Source organism: Solenopsis invicta, chromosome 13 (assembly GCF_016802725.1).
Source record: "Solenopsis invicta isolate M01_SB chromosome 13, UNIL_Sinv_3.0, whole genome shotgun sequence".
In the NCBI taxonomy this organism is placed as follows: domain Eukaryota; kingdom Metazoa; phylum Arthropoda; class Insecta; order Hymenoptera; family Formicidae; genus Solenopsis; species Solenopsis invicta.
The window spans coordinates 14,529,984-14,550,865 of NC_052676.1; the positions used below are offsets into that span (position 1 = coordinate 14,529,984).

Sequence of the window (20,882 nt, forward strand, 5' to 3'; positions counted from 1 at the left end):
ATAAACAGCAGGATAATGCCTGGAATGAAGAATGCCATTTCCTTAATAAATAATAATAAACGGATAATAGTGCAAAAACGTTTTTTACTATTAAATTTAAAAGAACTGCATGCCTTATTTAAAGAATCCAACCCAAAATATGATGTTAGCTTTAGTACATTTGCTAAACTTAGACCTAAAAATTGCATACTCCCTGGGGCTTCTGGAACACATTCCGTTTGTGTTTGCACAATCCATGAAAATGTCAAGTTAATGATTGATGCAATTGATGTACGGAAACTAACAGAAAATATAGACAAGCCACTTTCCAATTATAAAGATTGTTTGAATGAAATTATATGTAAGGAATCGAATCCTGATTACTATCTTAATAAATGTGATCAATGCCCAGGTACTACCGAGCTTTCTACAAAGCTTTCTAAACTATTGGACGATTCATGCATTTCCCATGTTCAATGTTCTTTATGGACGGGAACTGATCGATCAACTCTATTAACGCAACAGTTAAAAGATGAGTTCATAAACGAGTTATGCAACAAATTACAAATTCTGAAATCTCATTCATTTATCGCCAAACAACAAATGCTTTTCATTTCAGAAAAAAAGAGAATCTTTGTGAAGATGAAGTAATTGTCATGTTTGATTTTTCTGAAAACTATTCATATGTTTGTCAAAATGCCTCACAAGCATTTCACTTCAACAATGATCAGTGTACTGTGTTTCCTGTTATTTACTATTATAAAGAAAATTCTGAATTGAAGCACAAGAGTAATGTATTTTTATTAGAGAGTATGAAACACGATACCGCTGCCGTTTACACTGTACAAACATTATTAATTCCAGAGATTTTAAAAAATGTCAAAAATCTTAAAAGAGTATTATACATGACGGATGGGGCGAAACAGCATTTTAAAAATAAATTTCAGATTGCTAACTTAGTGCATCATAAACATGATTTCAATATTCAAGCAGAATGGCATTACAGTGCGACTGCTCACGGTAAAAGTGCTTATGATGGCATTGGTGCTACTTTCAAAAGAGAGGCATATAAAGCAAGTCTTGTTGCTACACCACAGGATGCAATACTAACATCTCAAGTTCTTTTTAATTGGGCTAAAAAACATTTCAAGAACATAAAGATTTTTTATTTAAAAAAAACTGACCATGAGAAGGTAAAAAGAAAACTTAAGAAGAGATTTGAAACTGCACCGCCTGTACCGCAAATTCTTAAAAATCATGGGTTTATAGTTGTGGACGAGAATAAAGTACTAATCAAAAGGTATTCCAATGATACAAATGGAATACTATGGCAGTTATGAGAACAAAAGTAAGAAATATAGGATAAAAATAAAAAAATATTTCATGAAACATCTATCTACATATACAGACACACATACACATACACGCACACACGTACACACGTGAGAGGCAAGGGAACTCACGTAAATCAAGCACCCCAAATGTGAGAGGCAAGGGGACTCACGTAAATCAAGCACCTCGAATGTGAGAGGCAAGGGGACTTACGTAAATTAAGCACCCCAAATGTGAGAGGCAAGGGGACTCACTTAAATCAAGCACCTCGAATGTGAGAGGCAAGAGGACTCACGTAAATCAAGCATCCCGAATGTGAGAGGCTAAGGGATTCGCGTAAATCAAGCATTTCAAACATAAGAGTTAAAGTGACTAATATAGATCAACTATCTCAAAAAGAGGAATATAAGTATAGTATAAGTTTCAAAGTAATTTTAAGTAATCTTACTATTATTCTGTGGAGAAAATGTTTTTTAAAGAACAATATTTTCTGTACTGTAGGTTTCTTGTGACGTACTTTTTCAGGACAAGGATAATGAAATGATTCGAAATTTTGTATGCAAATGTCTTGATAGCCAGACCATGTTGAGCAAGGATTTTTACGTGATTCATTTATACACGCACGCATATGAGCGCGCGTATCCCCCCTCCCCCCACCTCCCCCCACACACACACACTCACACACACTCACACACTTACACATAAGGATTAGACCTCTGCTACGTCATATCTTGCACATTTATTCACGTTATTATGTATTTTTTCAAAGGCTTTTTTCATTCTAGCCGTGATATTAGGTCCGCCATTTTGAATTTTCCAAAAGGCCAAACGGCATCGAAAAATAGACATTTCAACGAAAATTTTAAGCCCTTTTCGAACATTTTATCTCAAAAATTGAAATGGGCAGCAGGGGTGGCCTTTTTGACGGAGAATGCCCCATATATATATATATATATACACACAAATTTCTTGCAAGAATTTGACTGCAGAATCTTTCAGGAGAATTGAACAGAATGAGGAAGCAGATCATAACGTACTGTTGACAGAATCTTTCAAGAATCTACTGCAAAATTTACAGGAGTCTTGCAGAAAATTGCTACTAGGGTATTCAACTGATAAACATAACTGTCACAACATTATTATACAAATTTGTAATTTATAAATTTCAATGAAAATTTAACTTATACATGCATACAATTGATATAAAATAGTTATAATTATCATTAAAATAAAGAATTAATAACATTAATAAGAATTAATAACATCATAACGGATAATCAAAACACAAATTTACAATAATGCATTAAAGTAAAGAATTAATAACATTAATAAGAATTAATAACATCATAAAGGATGATCAAAACAAATTTACAATAATGCATTAAAATAAAGAAAAAAGAAAGAAGTTAAAAAGAAGAAAGAAAGAAGTTAGCAACTCTCACCTCTTACGTCTCATATCTAAGATGGCCGATCAAATAGTTAACATCTGAAATGTTAGATGACACGCAGTTAAACAGGTCGCAAACCTTCCATTCTTCTTCTCATTATTCTTTACCATGCTATTTTATTTTAGTTGAGCAATGAAGTTGATCAATCATAGCAATCGACAAGCATAGACTTAGGAAACTATAGATCGAGCGTAAACTGCTATTTTAGGCGAGGGAAGGTGTGATAATCGTAAGGGGAAGCATAGGACAAAGTCGATAAATTTCGATCAAACTCGGAAATATTTGGCTCATAAATGAGAGTCCGTTGCAGTCTATCACTGTCAGTCCGTTTAAATCCGTTAGTGGCTGTTAAGGTTAGACGTTATCGCTTGTTATCATTTATATTTTTGTGCCTGTCAAATAGTGTCGATTGCATTACAATCGGCCGCTGAGACGAAGTAAAATGAGCTTTTGTGTTGTGTCCGTTTTGCAAAAACCAAAAATTTAAATGAAACCAATAGATTTAGATTAATTTGGACTTTTTAGTTTATTTTATTAAATTTTACTATATACGCACATAAATAATATAATAAACAATTTAAATATATAGCTTAATGATATTAAAATTAACTAATAAAAGTTCTCGATTTTTTTTGTATTGCAATAATATTTAATTAAAATTATAGGTAATTGTGCATTATAGGGGACCCAGCTCCAATCATGTTGACCTTGACATATGTTATAAAGGTAAAAATACTGATTTTTCTTTATAAATTAATTGGCGCTCTCCTATAGATTTCGAGATATACTTAGAAAAAAAGTTTTTCTTAATTATTTCAGAAAATATCCATTTAACAAAAAAATATCCCTTAAACAAAAAATGAAGCTTGTGATAAGCTTTACAAATAAGATTTTATACATATTTTATTTAACTTCAATACTTTAGGAGATATAATAAAAAAACCATTTTAAAAAAACTGACAAATTCAAATTTTTACATGTCGTACAAAGCATGGGCGAGGGAGGGGCTCCGCCTCTCCGTATTTTTTCTAACCTACCTCGTCTCAGTCGGTCCACTAATGACATGGTGGGTGCGGGAGAGGGTGGACTATAAATTTTAAATCTATATCGCAACATGTTCAATTAGATATCCTTGACCAAATTACAACTAAAATATGATAAAGTTAGGTTAGGTTAGAAAAAATACAGGGAGGGAATGCGGGGGAAGGGCGGAGCCCCTCCCGAGCCCAAGCATTTACATTTCACGCAAAACTACTTAAAATAAAAAAAAATATTTTAAAACAGTTTTTCTACTATAACAACTACAGTATTGAAGTTAGGTAAAATATGTATATAACCTTTTTTATAGTTTATTACAAACTTCATTTTTTGTTTGACACATTTTTGTAAAATAAATATTTTCTGAAATAATTAAGAAAAACTGTTTTTTCTTTCTCTAAGTATATCTCGAAAACTTGACGAGAACGTCAATTAGTTTATAAGGAAAAGTTGTTCAGTATCCTTGCCTCTATAACATATATCAAGGTCAACATAATTGGAGCTGGGTCCCCTATAGTGCACAATTATCAAATTATAATCTTAACGTTTAAAATATTAGAATTACCTACTGAAAACTGATAATAAAACATAACAAAATCAATGATGAATCAATTAATATACCATTTTTTACTGGGTACTGCTATTTCTTACAAAACAAATTTTGTATTTATTTCTACATATATATATATATATATATATATATATATATATATAACAGGGTGTTCGTTAATGGTTGTCCAGCCTTTTACCGTACGTAGATGCCGTACCGACTGAGCTTGCTAATTTGCTAAACGTTTCCTAGATGACAGCTGCTTCGGTTGAGCGCACAAACGCGATCTCGCAGGACCGAGTGACACGTACAGGCCCCTGGTGAAAATTTTTCTCATATTTTTTTCGTATAATTTTTCCGAACATCTGTATAATTTTTTATGAAACGTTATAAAATGTAAAAAAGTTAAAAGTATTTTTTTAAAACTGTGAGATGAGAAATCTCAGAATACTTCAGAATGTACGTGTATGAAAAATTTTAACAATAAGAGATGTAGACTTTCTAAGTATTATTTCTACGTATTTCTGAAAAATGTTCCTATTCGTATAAAAATTATGAGAAAAACTGTAACCAGGAATGTTAAATTCTATAAACGAGAAATTTTATAAAAAATTATTAGAATAGTTTTTACCGGGGAAAGCTGTGCATACTTTGTTATATTACATTTGTTACTAAGATTACTATTTCTATTTATTAATCAAATTAATAAATAAAGTAGTAAATAGAAACGTAGAATACTGAATACATTTAATAATATATCCACACAATTTTTATCACAAATTTATCACAAATACTTGTAATCTTTTGAATTTAAATATTATCTTTGAAGTACTTTTAATTTAAAGAACTTCAGAAATAATATTGTAATGTGATATCAAGTAATGAAAGCTAAATGGTAACGTGGACTTCCACACCACCTTTGAGGTTCCACGATTGGCGCGTTAGGTTTTTTGAAGTGGACCTTCGCCTAGAGCCATATTATACCACATTAAAGACCTATTTTTTTGGTACATAAAGCTTAAATAGATATTTTGAAGTCATATTGCGTAAGAACACACGTAGATGAAAAGTTACATCTACGTATGATCGTGCGTAATATGACAACAAATTATCATATTTTTAGAGCAAGTGCTCGAAGTGTCTCCCTTCTTCCTGCTCACAACGTAAAGCCCGACTCAAGATTGCTTGCTCAAGATGGAAGCGAGCCGATTTCAAAGCTTTATGTACCGTACTCAAACGAACTCCTAGATTCCGCGCTATGGTTCGTATACTGATGGTTGGATCATCAGTAACCATTTGTCGTATTTGCGCGGTATGTATGCGCTGTGGTCGCCCTGTACGGAGTATAAAAATAATGATAAAACAATAGAATATTTAAAATTGTATTATCAAAAAATTTTATAAATATGTACCTGCAGGCTTAATAGGTTTAAATTGACCGTATGTTCGCTGCCTCGACTCCAGCCTTGCAAACATATTTCGATATGGCTGTCGTCGCTACGGATATCTGCGCGTATAGAGCAACGTAGCTTCTCACGAATCTCTGTCGCACACTGCATAAATCATGATCATGTCACACATTTCATCAAACGTAAAATTGTGAGCCATATTGCATGCACGTTCTCTCACATTTTTAATAATTTTTTTCAATTTATACCATTTTTATGTGTGGTATACAGAAAAAGTAATACAAGTAATGATAAAAAGCACAATAATGAATACTTTATCATACAATTTTATAAATAAATATGTATTGGAACATAATTTTAAAGAAATTGATCGTTTTTTCGCAACTACAACTGTAGCCTTGTAAAGAAAGATATGGCTTGCTTGCTTCTATTCTGAGAATTTTAGAGTAAACTTTCAAAGTCTCCCGCGGAAAAGAAATATCTGTCGATTTTCAATTGTTGCTGTTTCATCGTTGTTTCTTGCAACTGTTTTTGTCGTCTCGTCTCGATCCCGTGTGAGAGAACGTGCGTGCAACCATGGCTCACAATTTCACGTATGACGAAATGTGTGATATGATAATGGTGTATGCAGTGTGCAACAGGGATGCGCGAGAAGCTGCGTTGCTCTACATACGTAGATATCCGGAGCGGCGACAGCCTTATCGAAGAATGTTTGCGAGGCTGGAGTCGAGGCTGCGAAGATATGGTCAATTTAGACCTATTAAGCCTGCAGGTACATATTAATAAAATTTTTTAATAATGCAATTTTAAATATTCTATTCTTTTATCGTTATTTTTATACTCCGTACAGGGCGACCGCAGCGCATAGATACCGCGCAAATACGACAAATGGTTACGGATGAGCCAACCATCAGTATCCGAACCATAGCGCGGAATCAAGGCGTTAGCGTGAGTACGGTACATAAAGCTTTAAAAGCGGCTCGCTTCCATCCCTACAAAGTAACCTTGACTCAAGAGCTGCATATTAACGATGAAGCTCGCAGATTGAGATATTGTCAGTGGTTCTGTAATGAATGTGAGGAAGATTATAATTTTCCCAAACGCATTGAATTTTCGGATGAATGCGTTTTCCATAATAATGGCACCGTCAACCGCCATAACATGCATTACTGGGCCACTGAGAATCCTCACTGGATGCAGCAAGCACATACCCAAATGAGGTGGTCGTCGGTGAACGTTTGGGCAGGTATTCTTGGAGACCACATCATTGGGTCATATTTTTTTGATGGTAAGGTCGATGGCAATGCATACCGAACATTTCTTGAAAATCAATTTGTCGACCTGATGGGTGAGGTGCCACTGGAATCACGTATTAACATGTGGTTCCAGCAGGACGGCCATCCTGCACACACCGCCAGGGCGACAAGAGAATTATTGAATCGAAAGTTCGGTGCTCATTGGATCGGTCTTCACGGTCCTCATGAATGGCCACCGCGTTCACCAGACCTTACACCACTAGATTTCTTTCTGTGGGGTCATCTTAAACAGCAGGTGTATGCAACACGACCCGAAAACGTTCAAGACCTGAAAGATAGAATTGTACGAGCTTGCCGTGCAATAAGTCCACAGGTCTTGGAGCGGGTACGTGAAGCAATCGTGAGTCGGGCTTTACGTTGTGAGCAGGAGGAAGGGAGACACTTCGAGCACTTGCTCTAAAAATATGATAATTTGTTGTCATATTACGCACGATCATACGTAGATGTAACTTTTCATCTACGTGTGTTCTTACGCAATATGACTTCAAAATATCTATTTAAGCTTTATGTACCAAAAAAATAGGTCTTTAATGTGGTATAATATGGCTCTAGGCGAAGGTCCACTTCAAAAAACCTAACGCGCCAATCGTGGAACCTCAAAGGTGGTGTGGAAGTCCACGTTACCATTTAGCTTTCATTACTTGATATCACATTACAATATTATTTCTGAAGTTCTTTAAATTAAAAGTACTTCAAAGATAATATTTAAATTCAAAAGATTACAAGTATTTGTGATAAATTTGTGATAAAAATTGTGTGGATATATTATTAAATGTATTCAGTATTCTACGTTTCTATTTACTACTTTATTTATTAATTTGATTAATAAATAGAAATAGTAATCTTAGTAACAAATGTAATATAACAAAGTATGCACAGCTTTCCCCGTTAAAAACTATTCTAATAATTTTTTATAAAATTTCTCGTTTATAGAATTTAACATTCCTGGTTACTGGAGTCTTTCTCATAATTTTTATACGAATAGGAACATTTTTCAGAAATACGTAGAAATAATACTTAGAAAGTCTACATCTCTTATTGTTAGAACTTTTCATACACGTACATTCTGAAGTATTCTGAGATTTCTCATCTCACAGTTTTAAAAAAATACTTTTAACTTTTTTACATTTTATAACGTTTCATAAAAAATTATACAGATGTTCGTAAAAATTATACGAAAAAAATATGAGAAAAATTTTCACCAGGGGCCTGTACGTGTCACTCGGTCCTGCGAGATCGCGTTCGCGCGCTCAACCGAAGCAGCTGTCTAGGAAACGTTTAGCAAATTAGCAAGCTCAGTCGGTACGGCATCTACGTACGGTAAAAGGCTGGACAACCATTAACGAACACCCTGTATATATATATATATATATATATATACACACACAAGGTGAGTCATTTTAATCTATGGACCCGAATATCTTCCAAATAACGGTATCTACAAAAAATTGATTTAGATAAAAGTTGACCAGGACAGAGGGGGTCATTCAATTGTACCATTGGTTTTGACCTTGAGATCAATTTTGAAGGTTATTTCAAGGTTACGATGGTTTTTTTAAATGGGACACTCTATTTTTGACTACGGATTTCGAAAGAGCGGAAAATTTTACATCAAACTTGTCTTATGAAAAAATTGTTTTTGCGACCTTGGAAAGGTCAAAAATGAAGGTGAAATGCCTGAAAAACGATCTGGTGTACTTTTTCTGAAATGACGTGGTTTTCTGGATAACACAAATGTACATAATGCTTAAACATTACTACTTGCAACTTTCGGCGTCCACGTCGTTGTTTCCGAGTAAAAGTAAGATAAAAGTGCTTTTTACCTTGATATGACCTTGATATGACCTTCAAAAGATCAGGTCGAAAAACTAAAAAATCCCTATGCTCATGTAAAAAGTGCCATTGTTTAAGAGCCCATTGTCAAGAAACAGGTTCTGCGGTCAAAAATAGGGTTTAGTAATCAAGAAATGCGTTATGAGCCTCAAACAACCTTGAAAATTGACCTCAAGGTCAAGCTAGTCAAAGTGATTAACACTTTTACAATTCATTGACTTTGTTTAAGCATTATACACATTTGTGTTACCCAGAAAACCACGTCATTTCAGAAAAAGTACACCAGATCGTTTTTCAGGCATTTCACCTTCATTTTTGACCTTTCCAAGGTCGCAAAAACAATTTTTTCATAAGACAAGTTTGATGTAAAATTTTCCGCTCTTTCGAAATCCGCAGTCAAAAATAGGGTGTCCCATTTAAAAAAACCATCGTGACCTTGAAATAACCTTCAAAATTGACCTCAAGGTCAAAACCAATGGTACAATTGAATGACCCTCTTTGTCCTGGTCAGCTTTTATCTAAACCATTTTTTTGTAGATACCGTTATTTGGAAGACATTCGGGTCCATAGACTAAAATGTACATATACCCTGTACATATATTAAATTAATTAATTTAACCCTTAAACACACCGATCCTGTAAAATACGGAAACACATTTTTAGGTCTTGGAGACTTTTTTAACTTTGAGAAGCTATAACTTTGATTACAATCAATATTTTTCTACAATTTTTTTTTAAAACGAAAGTTCAAAATCTCAGGAGTGTGACAATCGGCATTGCCGAAAAATAATTTATTGTGAAGTTACAAAGGAAAAACCATTAAGCAAAAATGAGAAATTGATCAAAAATCCACTTTTCCTTCAAAAAATCATATTTTCTCAACAAAAAACGTTTAAAGACTTTCAAATACAGCGTTTTAAAGCTAAAGAATCACATTTTCAAAATAAAATTTGGCAAAGTCATTCCTTTTAAAAAGTATAATTATGTAACATGGAGAATATGAGGTATTTTTGGGCATCTAAGAATCCACTTAAAAAAAAATCATATCTTTGCAACAAAAAACTTTGAAAAACTTTACGATACGGCGTTTTAAAGCTAAAGATTCATACTTTCAAAAAAAAATTATATCATTTCTATTAAAAAATGTACTTATGTAACAAGGCGAATATGAGGTATTCACTTTCAATTTTTTAAATGGAACGGCCTACTTTTTATTACATATTCTTGTAGCTTATCTCGAGACGTTTTCAAAACACTATAAACAAATGTTTTTTTGTTAAGTATTTTTTGAGTTGTGAGGCTTAAAAGTTAATTTTTCAAGAAATACACTTTAGATTAATAAATAAAAAAAAAACAGGTGTTTATTATTTTTTTAAATGCTATGTAATAATGGTTATATTTTTTTATCATACCGCCGACTTTAGCGTTACCCGATGTACATCGCGAGGAGGTAGCACGGTCGGATTTTGTACATCATGTAGCCCTTAAAAGAGCTAATGTTATAATTGATTTTTTAAAGCAATAAGGTGCTCAAAAGTAGCACCGTTAACCTGTTGACAAAGCTGAATTCGGCGTTGTAAATGAATAACAGTATGCAGAAATACTCAAAAGTCAGGAACAGACTTCAAAAAGTTTTCATCGTTTTGAATTTGCTGTACTGCCCACTGACAAAACAATTGCCGTTCTTCGTGATCCTGCTCATTTAACGCTTGGTTCAAGGACACATGAGTGTTTACATTGTATCCACACTGTATCCACGTTACATCCAAGTAGTTACATCTGAACCTTAAAGTTAATAAAGTTTTTTGTTTTGTGTCTTCCTTGTGTGTGAAAATTTTCATTATCTGTTACTTCAATTTCTGAACAAATTGTTAGATTTACATCATCTGAGAATTGGGCGGAATGGGTGATTACTCTCCGAATGAAATCGTGGATATTCTCCTTGTTCTAGGAGAATGCCACCGTTTTTATAAAAGAGCAGCAGTATTGTATCGTAGACGATATCCTATGCGACTGCATATGCTTCCGCAATTCGCAAAATTGAATCAAGAATTCGAAGAGGAAATATTCGGCGACAACGAAAACGACGTATGATCAACGATTATCGTATGAATGCGTGCTTTCTTACAGTTTTGGCGGCAGTTCATTTAAACCCTAACATATCAACGCGCCAAATTCAAATTCAAATTGGTATCCCAAGAGAGACTGCGCGAAGATACTTGAAAGTCGTGAAGTACCACCCATACCATTTGTCCTTGAATCAAGCGTTAAATAAGCAGGATCACGAAGAACGGCTATTGTTTTGTCAGTGAGCAGTACAGCAAATTCAAAACGATGAAAACTTTTTCAAGTTCGTAATGTTCTCTGACGAAGCCACATTTTACAGTGATGGATTATTGAATCGACACAACAGCCACTACTGGGCCCCCGAGAACCCACATGGATGCAGCAAATAAATCATCAACACCGCTGAACCGTCAATGTGTGGTGCGGAATTGTAAATGGCTACCTCATTGGTCCCTATTGTTTTGATAACACTGTCAACGCTGAAAGTTACTTGCGACTGCTAAGAGACGATCTTCCATTTTTGCTAGAAAACGTTGATCTGCATACAAGAATGAGAATGTGGTTTCAGCAAGATGGTGCTCCTCCACATTTTGCACACGTCGTGAGGAACTACCTTAATGAAATGTATCCTGAAAAGTGGATAGGCAGAGGAGGTCCAGTTAAGTGGCCATCAAGGTCACCAGATTTAACTGCTCCTGACTTTTACTTGTGAGGCTTCCTCAAAGATTATGTCTATCGAGAAAGACCAACCACCAGAGCCGATATGATAGAAAGAATTTGAATAGCGTGTAATAATATCACACGCGATACTCTTCTGCATACTGTTACTCATTTTCAACGCCGAATCCAGCTTTGTCAACAGACTAACGGTGCCACTTTTAAGCACCTTATTGCTTAAAAAGATCAATTATAACATCAGCTCTTTTAAGGGCTACATGATGTACAAAATCTGACCGTGCTACCTCCTCGCGATGTACATCGGGTAACGCTAAAGCCGGCGGTATAATGAAAAAATATAGCCATTATTACATAGCATTTAAAAAAATATCAAACACCTGTTTTTTTTTATTTTTTGATCTAAAGTGTATTTCTTGAAAAATTAACTTTCAAGCTTCACAACTCAAAAAATACTTAACAAAAAAACATTTGTTTATAGTGTTTTGGAAACGTCTCGAGATAAGCTACAAGAATATGTAATAAAAAGTAGGCCGTTCCATTTAAAAAATTGAAAGTGACCTTCACGTAGCTTTCAAGCAACTATTCAAGGTCAAATTAATAACACCAACTTATGTCCCCCTCAAAACCATACAACTTTTATCTGAAACATTTTTGCTGAAAATGCTTAGTTTTCGAAATATTCTAGGGGATACTTTAAAATGGGTCACCCGGTATATATATATATATATATATATATATATGGCAGTTAATATTTAATTAATTTATTATATTATATTTAAAAAGTTTTACAAATTGTATAAAAAAAAATTAAATTGAATTGAATGAATGTGTTCGGTAATGCCGAACCGTACCGGAAACAGCCGAGTTTGTTTTATGCTTCCCTTTGCCATGTTTATCACTATCCCCACAAGCTTATGCTCGGGATGTGTCGACAAAAGAAACTTCAAACTTTTTTTCCACCTAACCTAAATCTTCTTTTTCATTCCGTCTTCATACAATAGGCGATTGAAATGGGAGATTTCCAATAGTGTGTTTAAGGGTTAAAGCTTTGAATTTATTTCTATAATAAATCCGTACCTTTTTATCTTCAAAATTATCGCGAGTGATTCCAATAAAGTTAGATATTGCTCCGCAGTTAGAAAATGTCACCAAACTTATGATTTCTGAAATGTTCAGTTCTCCTTGTTGCAACTTGATAAAATTCTTTGGTGCCTCCATATTATCCTAAAATACAAATAATAAAATACAGTATTAATTTTATTTATTATTTGACATACTTTTTAACAATTATTAAGACTTCTGTCTACTCGTCGCAGCCATATTGAAGTCGTGACGTCATAAGCGAGAAATTACAAAAGTTTCAGCCGTGGCATTTGTAAATAAAGAGAATTTGGATAAAATAGAACAACAAAATCGCTTTAAAACATTTGTAAAAATAAACCTTGACTATCTTTTTTCCGTCTAACAGTGAATAAACTGTCGTAAAAAGCACGTAAAGAGAAGCCTATTTAGACAGAAAAACAAATAGCTTTTGAAAGGAGTGAAAAATATACTTTTATGTATAAAATTTAAAGAAACTTTACTTGCGGTTCGTTTTTATAAATTTGGTAAATACAAGTCACATTTTCGCAATGAAACACATAATAATGAAATGACACGCATGACAAAATTTCATTAATCCGTCACGTTTTCATGCCTATTAGTTCGAATTTTGTTCGCAACGATACGTCGCTACCGTCAACGCGAAGTCACTTATAAAGAGAATTGTCTCGTGTAACCGGTTCACAAAATAAAAAAATTTTTTTGCTTTAATCGATAGTAGTAAAGAATATATTCTTAACATTACAATACGAAATTCGAAAATTTAATAAAGCTACCATATTACGCATAGGTATACGAGCGCACGGGGATGTGTGCGCAGACTCTTTATTCGGTCCAATTGACGGTAATAATAAAGGCAAATGTTTTATCGGGAATTCTCAGATATATATTAAAATGATGGTTAGGTGGATACATAATGCAAATAAAAGTTTTAATTCCATGATTTAACGTATAAATCTGGAAAATATAAATTTCAGTAGAAAAATCATCGAAATTGCTGCCTTTATTTCTGTCGGAATTTTTAAAATACAGAGCTATTTTGAAAATAATGGAAATGTTGGAGATCAAAATTGTTGATGCAGAGTAAATATTTTGTTAATACATGTGGTAAGTAGCCGCGTTATTGAGTTTAACCATAATTTATATTTTTTGCAATTTTCATATTAGGTGTTGGAATTAATTCGTAGCGTTTTTTTGGGGGGGAACAACGATTTATTCTAAGTTTAAATATAAAAATACATTACTAAAAATATTTTCCATCGCTTGCCACAACTTTTTCCCATCTTTCGGGTAAGAGACGGATACCTCGTCGAAAAAACGCTTCGTCCTTAGAGGCGATCCATGAATCAATCCAAGTTTTGCATTCTTCATAAGAAGTAAATTTCTCCGCGGACAAACCATGGGCCATCGACCGGAACAAGTGATAATCCGAAGGAGCAATATCTGGAGAATACGGCGGGTGGGTTAGGACTTCCCATTTCAGTGTTTGCAGGTACGTTTGCACTGGCTTTGCGACGTGCGGTCTAGCATTGTCGTGCAGCAAAATAATTTTGTCGTGCCTTTCGCTCCATTCCGGCCGTTTCTCCTTCAATGCCCGACTCAAGCGCATCAATTGCAATCGGTAACGATCCCCAGTGATGGTTTCATTCGGATTTAGCAGTTTGTAGTAAACCACACCCCGTTGATCCCACCAAATGCAAAGAAGAAGCTTAGATCCATGAATATTACGTTTTGGTACTGATGATGATGGTTGTCCAGGCTTAACCCATGATTTTTTGCGCTTGGGGTTATCGTAATATATCCACTTTTCATCACCCGTAACAATCCGATGTAAAAAACTTTTTCTTTTGTACCGTTGAAGCAGTAACTCGCAAGTCAAAAAACGCCTTTCAACGTCCCTCGGCTTTAATTCGTATGGGATCCAATGTCCTTCCTTTTGGATCATCCTTAACGCTTTAAGTCGTTTTCCCACTGTTGAAAAGTCAACCCCCAACGATGTGGACAACTCTTCGAGCGTTTGAGTTGAGTTCTCCTCAAGTAATGTCTCCAATTCTTTGTCTTCAAACTTTTTTGGCTGTCCAGGTCATTCTTTGTCTTCTAAGTCGAAATCACCGCTCTTGAATCGTGCAAACCACTTCCGACACGTTTGTTCAGCTAAAGCTTGCTCACCGTAAACTTCTTCTAAAATCCTATGGCTTTCCGCAGCAGTTTTATTCATATGAAAGTAATGTAATAAAACTCCCCGCAAAAACACTTTATTTGGTATAAATTTAGACATATTTAAATAATTATAACTTGATGTTATTAACAAGTGAAAGTAAGATGTCGTAAAAATAACACCTAACCTAACAACTGATTTAAGATAAATTTGCTTCTGACGGTAAAAACAGAAAACTGTAGTATCCCCGCCATCTCTCGTAAAACGCTACGACTTAATTCCAACACCTAATATAATTTTCATTTTTTTTTCATCTGTAACATTAATATTAAATTATAAGTTCCCTTGTGAATGCATATGTTTCTGAAATCAAATTTAATAAATTATAAGATAAGAATGTTATTTTTTACTTTTGTAAACAGCATTTGAAAAATAATATTATTTTGATTAGACAAGATGGGATAGAGGAAAACAGAGCGTACACAGCGAGAGTGTGTGCATCCTGTTTGGCTACGTGACTACAGCCACTTGCAAACGATTACAATAACTGTGGCTCTTCAAAATAAAAGTAATTTTCAGAGGCATTTTTAGCGAGAAATACGACAAAAATAGTAAAAAATTTTTCCAACCAGCACCCTGGTGAAAGTGTTGGAAAGATTCGGATATAGATTTCAAACAAAAATAGATTCAGGCAGACAGAAAAAGAGAAAAAAAATAGAAAGAAATATAGTTAGAGTTTTTTTTAGATTGTTATCTGATTATTCATTCCAATTACAACTCGAGAGTAAGGTTTGAAAATCTTATCCGGACGAGTCTTGGATTCGTTTGGATTGGACTCACGGATTGAGAAGGATTGAAATGATTATCAGGATAAGTTTTCGACTCATTCGGATTAGACTCCTGGATTAAAAAGAATTGAATGACTGTTTCGGATTCGTTCAGATAGAACTTGGAATTGATGCAAGGATTGTAAAGAATTACAAATTTGATTCGGTTTAGAACGAGATACAGATTTCGGAACTATTTGTAAAAATTTTAAAAAGTTCGTATTAAAATCCTATTCGAAACTTTTACCAGAATGAATACCAAAACTAACCAATATAAATATTACAAAAAGAAACATCAATTCTCAGCAAGCCAATAAGAGCCAACACCGGGTGCAGATTCAATTTATTGATTCAAACAATTACTAAACGTTTTGACTCTGATTTGGGTCATCTTCAATGTCCGCAAAATTAATTAACTGTGGGTACAGAGATCATAAATTATAAAATTACAAAAAATAAAAACAGAAAAACTTACAAAAATTTGGTGATAAAGAATGAAACAAAGATCGCAAATTTCATAATTGATGCTTCGTCAAATAAATATGTCGCGAAGTAGAGTGCAGCTGTATCGCACGAAACGTGTATCCGCACCGCAGAGCGACGATTTTGTGAGAATAGAGCGTAAGCGATTCTGACTAGGCAGAGAGAGGGGGAAACGTCGAGAGCTCACCAGCAACTCGGAGTACACATTATTTAACCGTTCCGTGTCTTGCTATAAATTCAAACCTTGTTTCTGTTTTTGAATAAGTATCATCTTAGATATTAGTCTTCTGCTCAAGGATCTTTCCAGGTCCAATATTTTTACATTCTCCCAATTAAATTCATGGAGAGATTCCACGCGGTGAACGGTAATAACCGAGTGTTGTTCGCTATTTTTAAAAATGTGATTTCTGTGTTCCGCAATTCTTGTCTTTAGCAATCTTTTGGTCTGCCCCACATATGAAGCATCGCAATCCCTGCAGTTAAATCGATATACCAGGTTTCTGATACCAGTTGCTAATGAGATGTCTGCCTTTTTTGATTAACGTCACATCTAAAAAGTTTAAGGAATCATCTCCAACCTCCAACGTGAATCTGAATCTTGGATGGTATAAATTGAAAATTTTCAAGCAAGCCTCGACCTAAGTCTTGTGAACAGATCTACATACTCAGAACGCTATCTCAATTACTTTTCCTGCCATCCTCTATGTCAAAAAACCAATACCATAGTGAGTCTGATAAGCAAAGTTCTTCGATTAACACATCCATTTTTTCACTAATAGAATTTTGATAAGGTGGTTCACATTCTCTTGGACAATGATTATCCTCTTGATCTCATTTTTCAAATAACCAAGAAAAAAATGCCCTCTAGATTTGACCTTTTGAATAAGACGACCACTATTAATAATTTGAATAATACATCCAACCCGGATGAAGATTTTTTTACCATCCCTTTTGTAACGGGCTTGTCTGAGAGATTTAGCTACCTTGTCAGGAGTAAACCTCCGACTCATATAGCATGCTCTGGATTACACAAATTACAAAAATATATTAAGATACACAAGGACAAACGTCCTCCCCTCTCTCATTCCAACATGGTATATTGAATTAACTGTAGGAATTGCGATGCTTCATACATGAGACAGACCAAAAGATTGCTAAAGACAAAAATTGCGGAACACATTTTTAGAAATACCGAATAACACTCGGTAATTACCGATCACCGCGTGAAATCTCTGCATGAATTTAATTAAGAGAATGTAAAAATATTAGACGAGGAAAGATCCTTGAGCAAGAGACTGATATCTGAGATGATACATATTCGAAAACAGAAACAAGATTTGAATTTACAGCAAGACACAGAACGGTTAGGTAATGTGTACTCCGAATTGCTGGTAAGCTCTTGACGCTTCCCCCTCTCTCTGTCTAGTCAGAATCGCTTACGCTCTATTCTCACAAGATCGTCGCTCTGCGGTGCGGATACACGTTTCGTACAATACAGCTGCACATTACCTCGCGGCAAATTTATTTGACAAAGCACCAATTATGAAATTTCCAACCTTTGTTTCATTCTTTATCACCAAATTTTTGTAAGTTTTTCTGTTTTTATTTTTTATTTTTTGTAATTTTGTAATTTATGATCTTTGTACCCACAGTTAATTAATTTTGCGGACACTGAAGATGACCCAAATCAAGATCGAAACGTTTGGTAATCGTTTGAATCAATAAATTGAATCTGCACACGAACACCCGGTGTTGGCTCTTATTGACTTGTTGAAAATTAATGACTTGGATCTTTGGAGCTTTGACTTTCTTGATTATTTGAAAAAAAGAGAATTGTGTGAAAAGTCAAAAACCCATGTGGAACAGTACAATTATACACCTCGTTTTACCTCATAAGCAGGAGAAGATGTACGGAAAATCTCGCTTCGCGTAGAAAGTCGTAAACCCGTATAGAACAGTACAATTATAGATCTCAGTTTTAAAAACACAAAATTTCATATATAATGTTTGTGTTTTTTTTTGCCATGACTTTTCCGAGTTTTCAAGAACTTTATGGCTCATTTTTAAATTCCATAAGTTTTCCCGGATTTAGCTTTCCAGGATACACTAATAACCCTAATACTAAGAACGTAGATGCAATAACCATTTTTTATATTAATTTATTATTGAACAAACCTCCACTGAGCGGCGGAATGACTGCAATTTTGTCCTTTTCTGATAATGCGAGAATACTATTTGGAACGATAAATTCTTCGTTCACAGCTAGTATTAACTGACTTTGCAGACTGTGCAATTTAAAAGTATGAACAATCTTGTCAAAGAGATCAGCGGAAGACAATTCTCTTGGTATATAAAGCTTACATTCCTTACATCCAGTTAATTCACGTGCTTTAGCAAAAAATAAGATTGTTATTTGTACTTGCGTTTCACTCTTATCCATTACAAAGTATGAATAAGAACATACATTCTGAAATAATAAATATAAATAATTTATATTTATATAATTCCTTCGAACTAGAACTAGACATTTTGGTGCTCGTAGCAAAAGATAAAAAAGTGCCCCATAGTAATAAAACATATTTTTTGACAATATGTAAAATATAATAAACAATATTAATTATTGGTAGAGAAGAAGGTAATATGGCATCCATTTTCATTTTATTAAATAATTTTGTTTATAATTAATATTTTCTATCGAAACTTGAACGATTACATTCGTCAAAATGTTATTTGACAAATTCTAGGCTCCAAGTAATGAGATATTTATTACTTAAGACGGGATTTATAAAAATCTAATGCACTGTATAATCGGTGGCAGAAAAAAAGTGGTTGTAATATGGCTATCTATAAAAATAATTAAAAAAAAATTAATTTGGTTTAAAAGAAACAGTGGCTTGTTACAAAATTATATATTTTTAATTTTCCATTGTTTAGAATTTTTTTGATTCAGAATTTTCCTGCGTTCAGAGACTTTAGAAACAGCCTTATAAATTTAATTAGAAATATCATTTTATCCCTGTTTAACATGAAACAACAAGCATAATGATGTCTTTAATGTTTCTAGACATCACTAGAATGACGATCGATTTATCAAAGAAATATTTCGATATAAAAATTTCACTTAAAAAGCCATATTAATGAAATTCCTTGTTGTTTTAACTTTGTATAACTCGGAATGTGTATAACTGAATAAAAAGGTAAATAACAAAAAAAAAACACTCAAGTGTAAATACGTTCGTATGATAATACACTAAAGTTTAAGAATAATAAGGAAATATGAGTAATTAAAGGTTAAAAGTGTACCTTGAAAATGTTTAGAAGTGTTTAAAATTAAAAATGCCTTATAAAAATTGTCACTTATTATGTATTGTCATATTAGCATCACTAAAAAACGGCGGGCTACTAAATATAGTAGAATAACTTCATAAGCAATTGTTAGAATACGTCACGTAATGACGGAGATTGTAGAGGTAACCATATTGTCGATAGTAGCCATAATACCCTCTTCTCCTCTACTTAATATATTAATTTAAGTAATGTCTTAAGATGCTAATACGACTCTTTGTTTGATTGATGATATCTTAAGGCAAGGCTGGAATCGTCAGTTTTACTGATAAACTCGACTTACACGGATACGATTTATAATACAATACATACATACGATTTATGAATCATCAACAGATTTGTACACATATATCATATCTCTACATTGAGATCTCACATATACACAGTTTGTCAAGCATTCTATTCTCGTAAATTAAACACCCTGACTTAATTTTAATGATTCAACATTATTCATTCATTAACCCTTAAACACACCGATCCTGTAAAATACGGAAACACATTTTCGGGTCTAGGAGACTTTTTCAACTTTACGAAGCTGTAACTTTGATTACAATCAATATTTTTCTACAATTTTTTTTTTTCAATGAAAGTTCAGAATCTCAGAAGCGTGATTGCACAATCGGCATTGCCAAAAAATAATTTATTGTGAAGTTATAAAGGAAAAACCATTGGGCAAAAATAAGAAATTGGTCAAAATCCACTTTTCCTTCAAAAAATCATATTTTCGCAACAAAAAACTTTTAAGAACTTTCAAATACGGCGTTTTAAAGCTAAAGAGTCACATTTTCAAAAAAAAATTTGGCAAAGTCATTTCTTTTAAAAAGTATAATTATGTAGGATGGAGAATATGAGATATTTTTGAGCATCTAAAAATACACTTTAAAAAAAAATCATATCTTTGCAACAAAAAACTTTTAAAGACTTTACAATACGGCGTTTTAAAGCTAAAGATTAATACTTTAAAAAAAAATTATATCATTGTCATTTCTATTAAAAAATATACTTATGTAACAAGGGGAATATGAAGTATTTTTGATTAAATCGTGTCTAAAATTGAAAATTGATGTGCTTTATGATATATTCCGGAAAAACTCTCTTTTTTTACAGCATTTTCTAGTATTCCAACTTTTAACAGAGTATATGCGAGTAACATCTGCAAACCGAGCTGTTCAAACGTATTTTATCCAACTTTTTTATGTAAAATACTCACAAAAAAAGTTTCACTTACACACTATATGAGCCGCATTGACCCTAACAAAACTTTGCTGCCGTGCCGTTCAAATTCTAGTTGACCAAAAAAGTTGATCAACCAAATCAA

At 33.5% G+C, this 20,882-nt stretch overlaps 1 protein-coding gene across 7 annotated transcripts in view; it reads right to left on the reverse strand.

Moving 5' to 3' along the window:
* Window positions 1-20,882, reverse strand: part of LOC105202942 (molybdopterin synthase catalytic subunit) — a 54,052-nt gene that overhangs the window by 19,925 nt on the left and 13,245 nt on the right. For 3 of the 7 annotated variants that reach the window (XM_039456872.1, XM_039456876.1, XM_039456871.1), the window contains 2 exons: window positions 18,395-18,607; window positions 12,728-12,874 (listed from right to left, as the gene is read on the reverse strand). In XM_039456872.1, the coding sequence (XP_039312806.1) occupies window positions 12,728-12,868 (141 nt within the window). In that variant the 5' untranslated portion in view covers window positions 12,869-12,874; window positions 18,395-18,607. Of the gene's footprint in view, window positions 1-2,753; window positions 2,798-12,727; window positions 12,876-18,394; window positions 18,608-20,882 lie in introns of those variants that run through there. The other 4 variants (XM_039456874.1, XM_039456875.1, XM_039456873.1 and 1 more) reach the window with 2 other exon arrangements.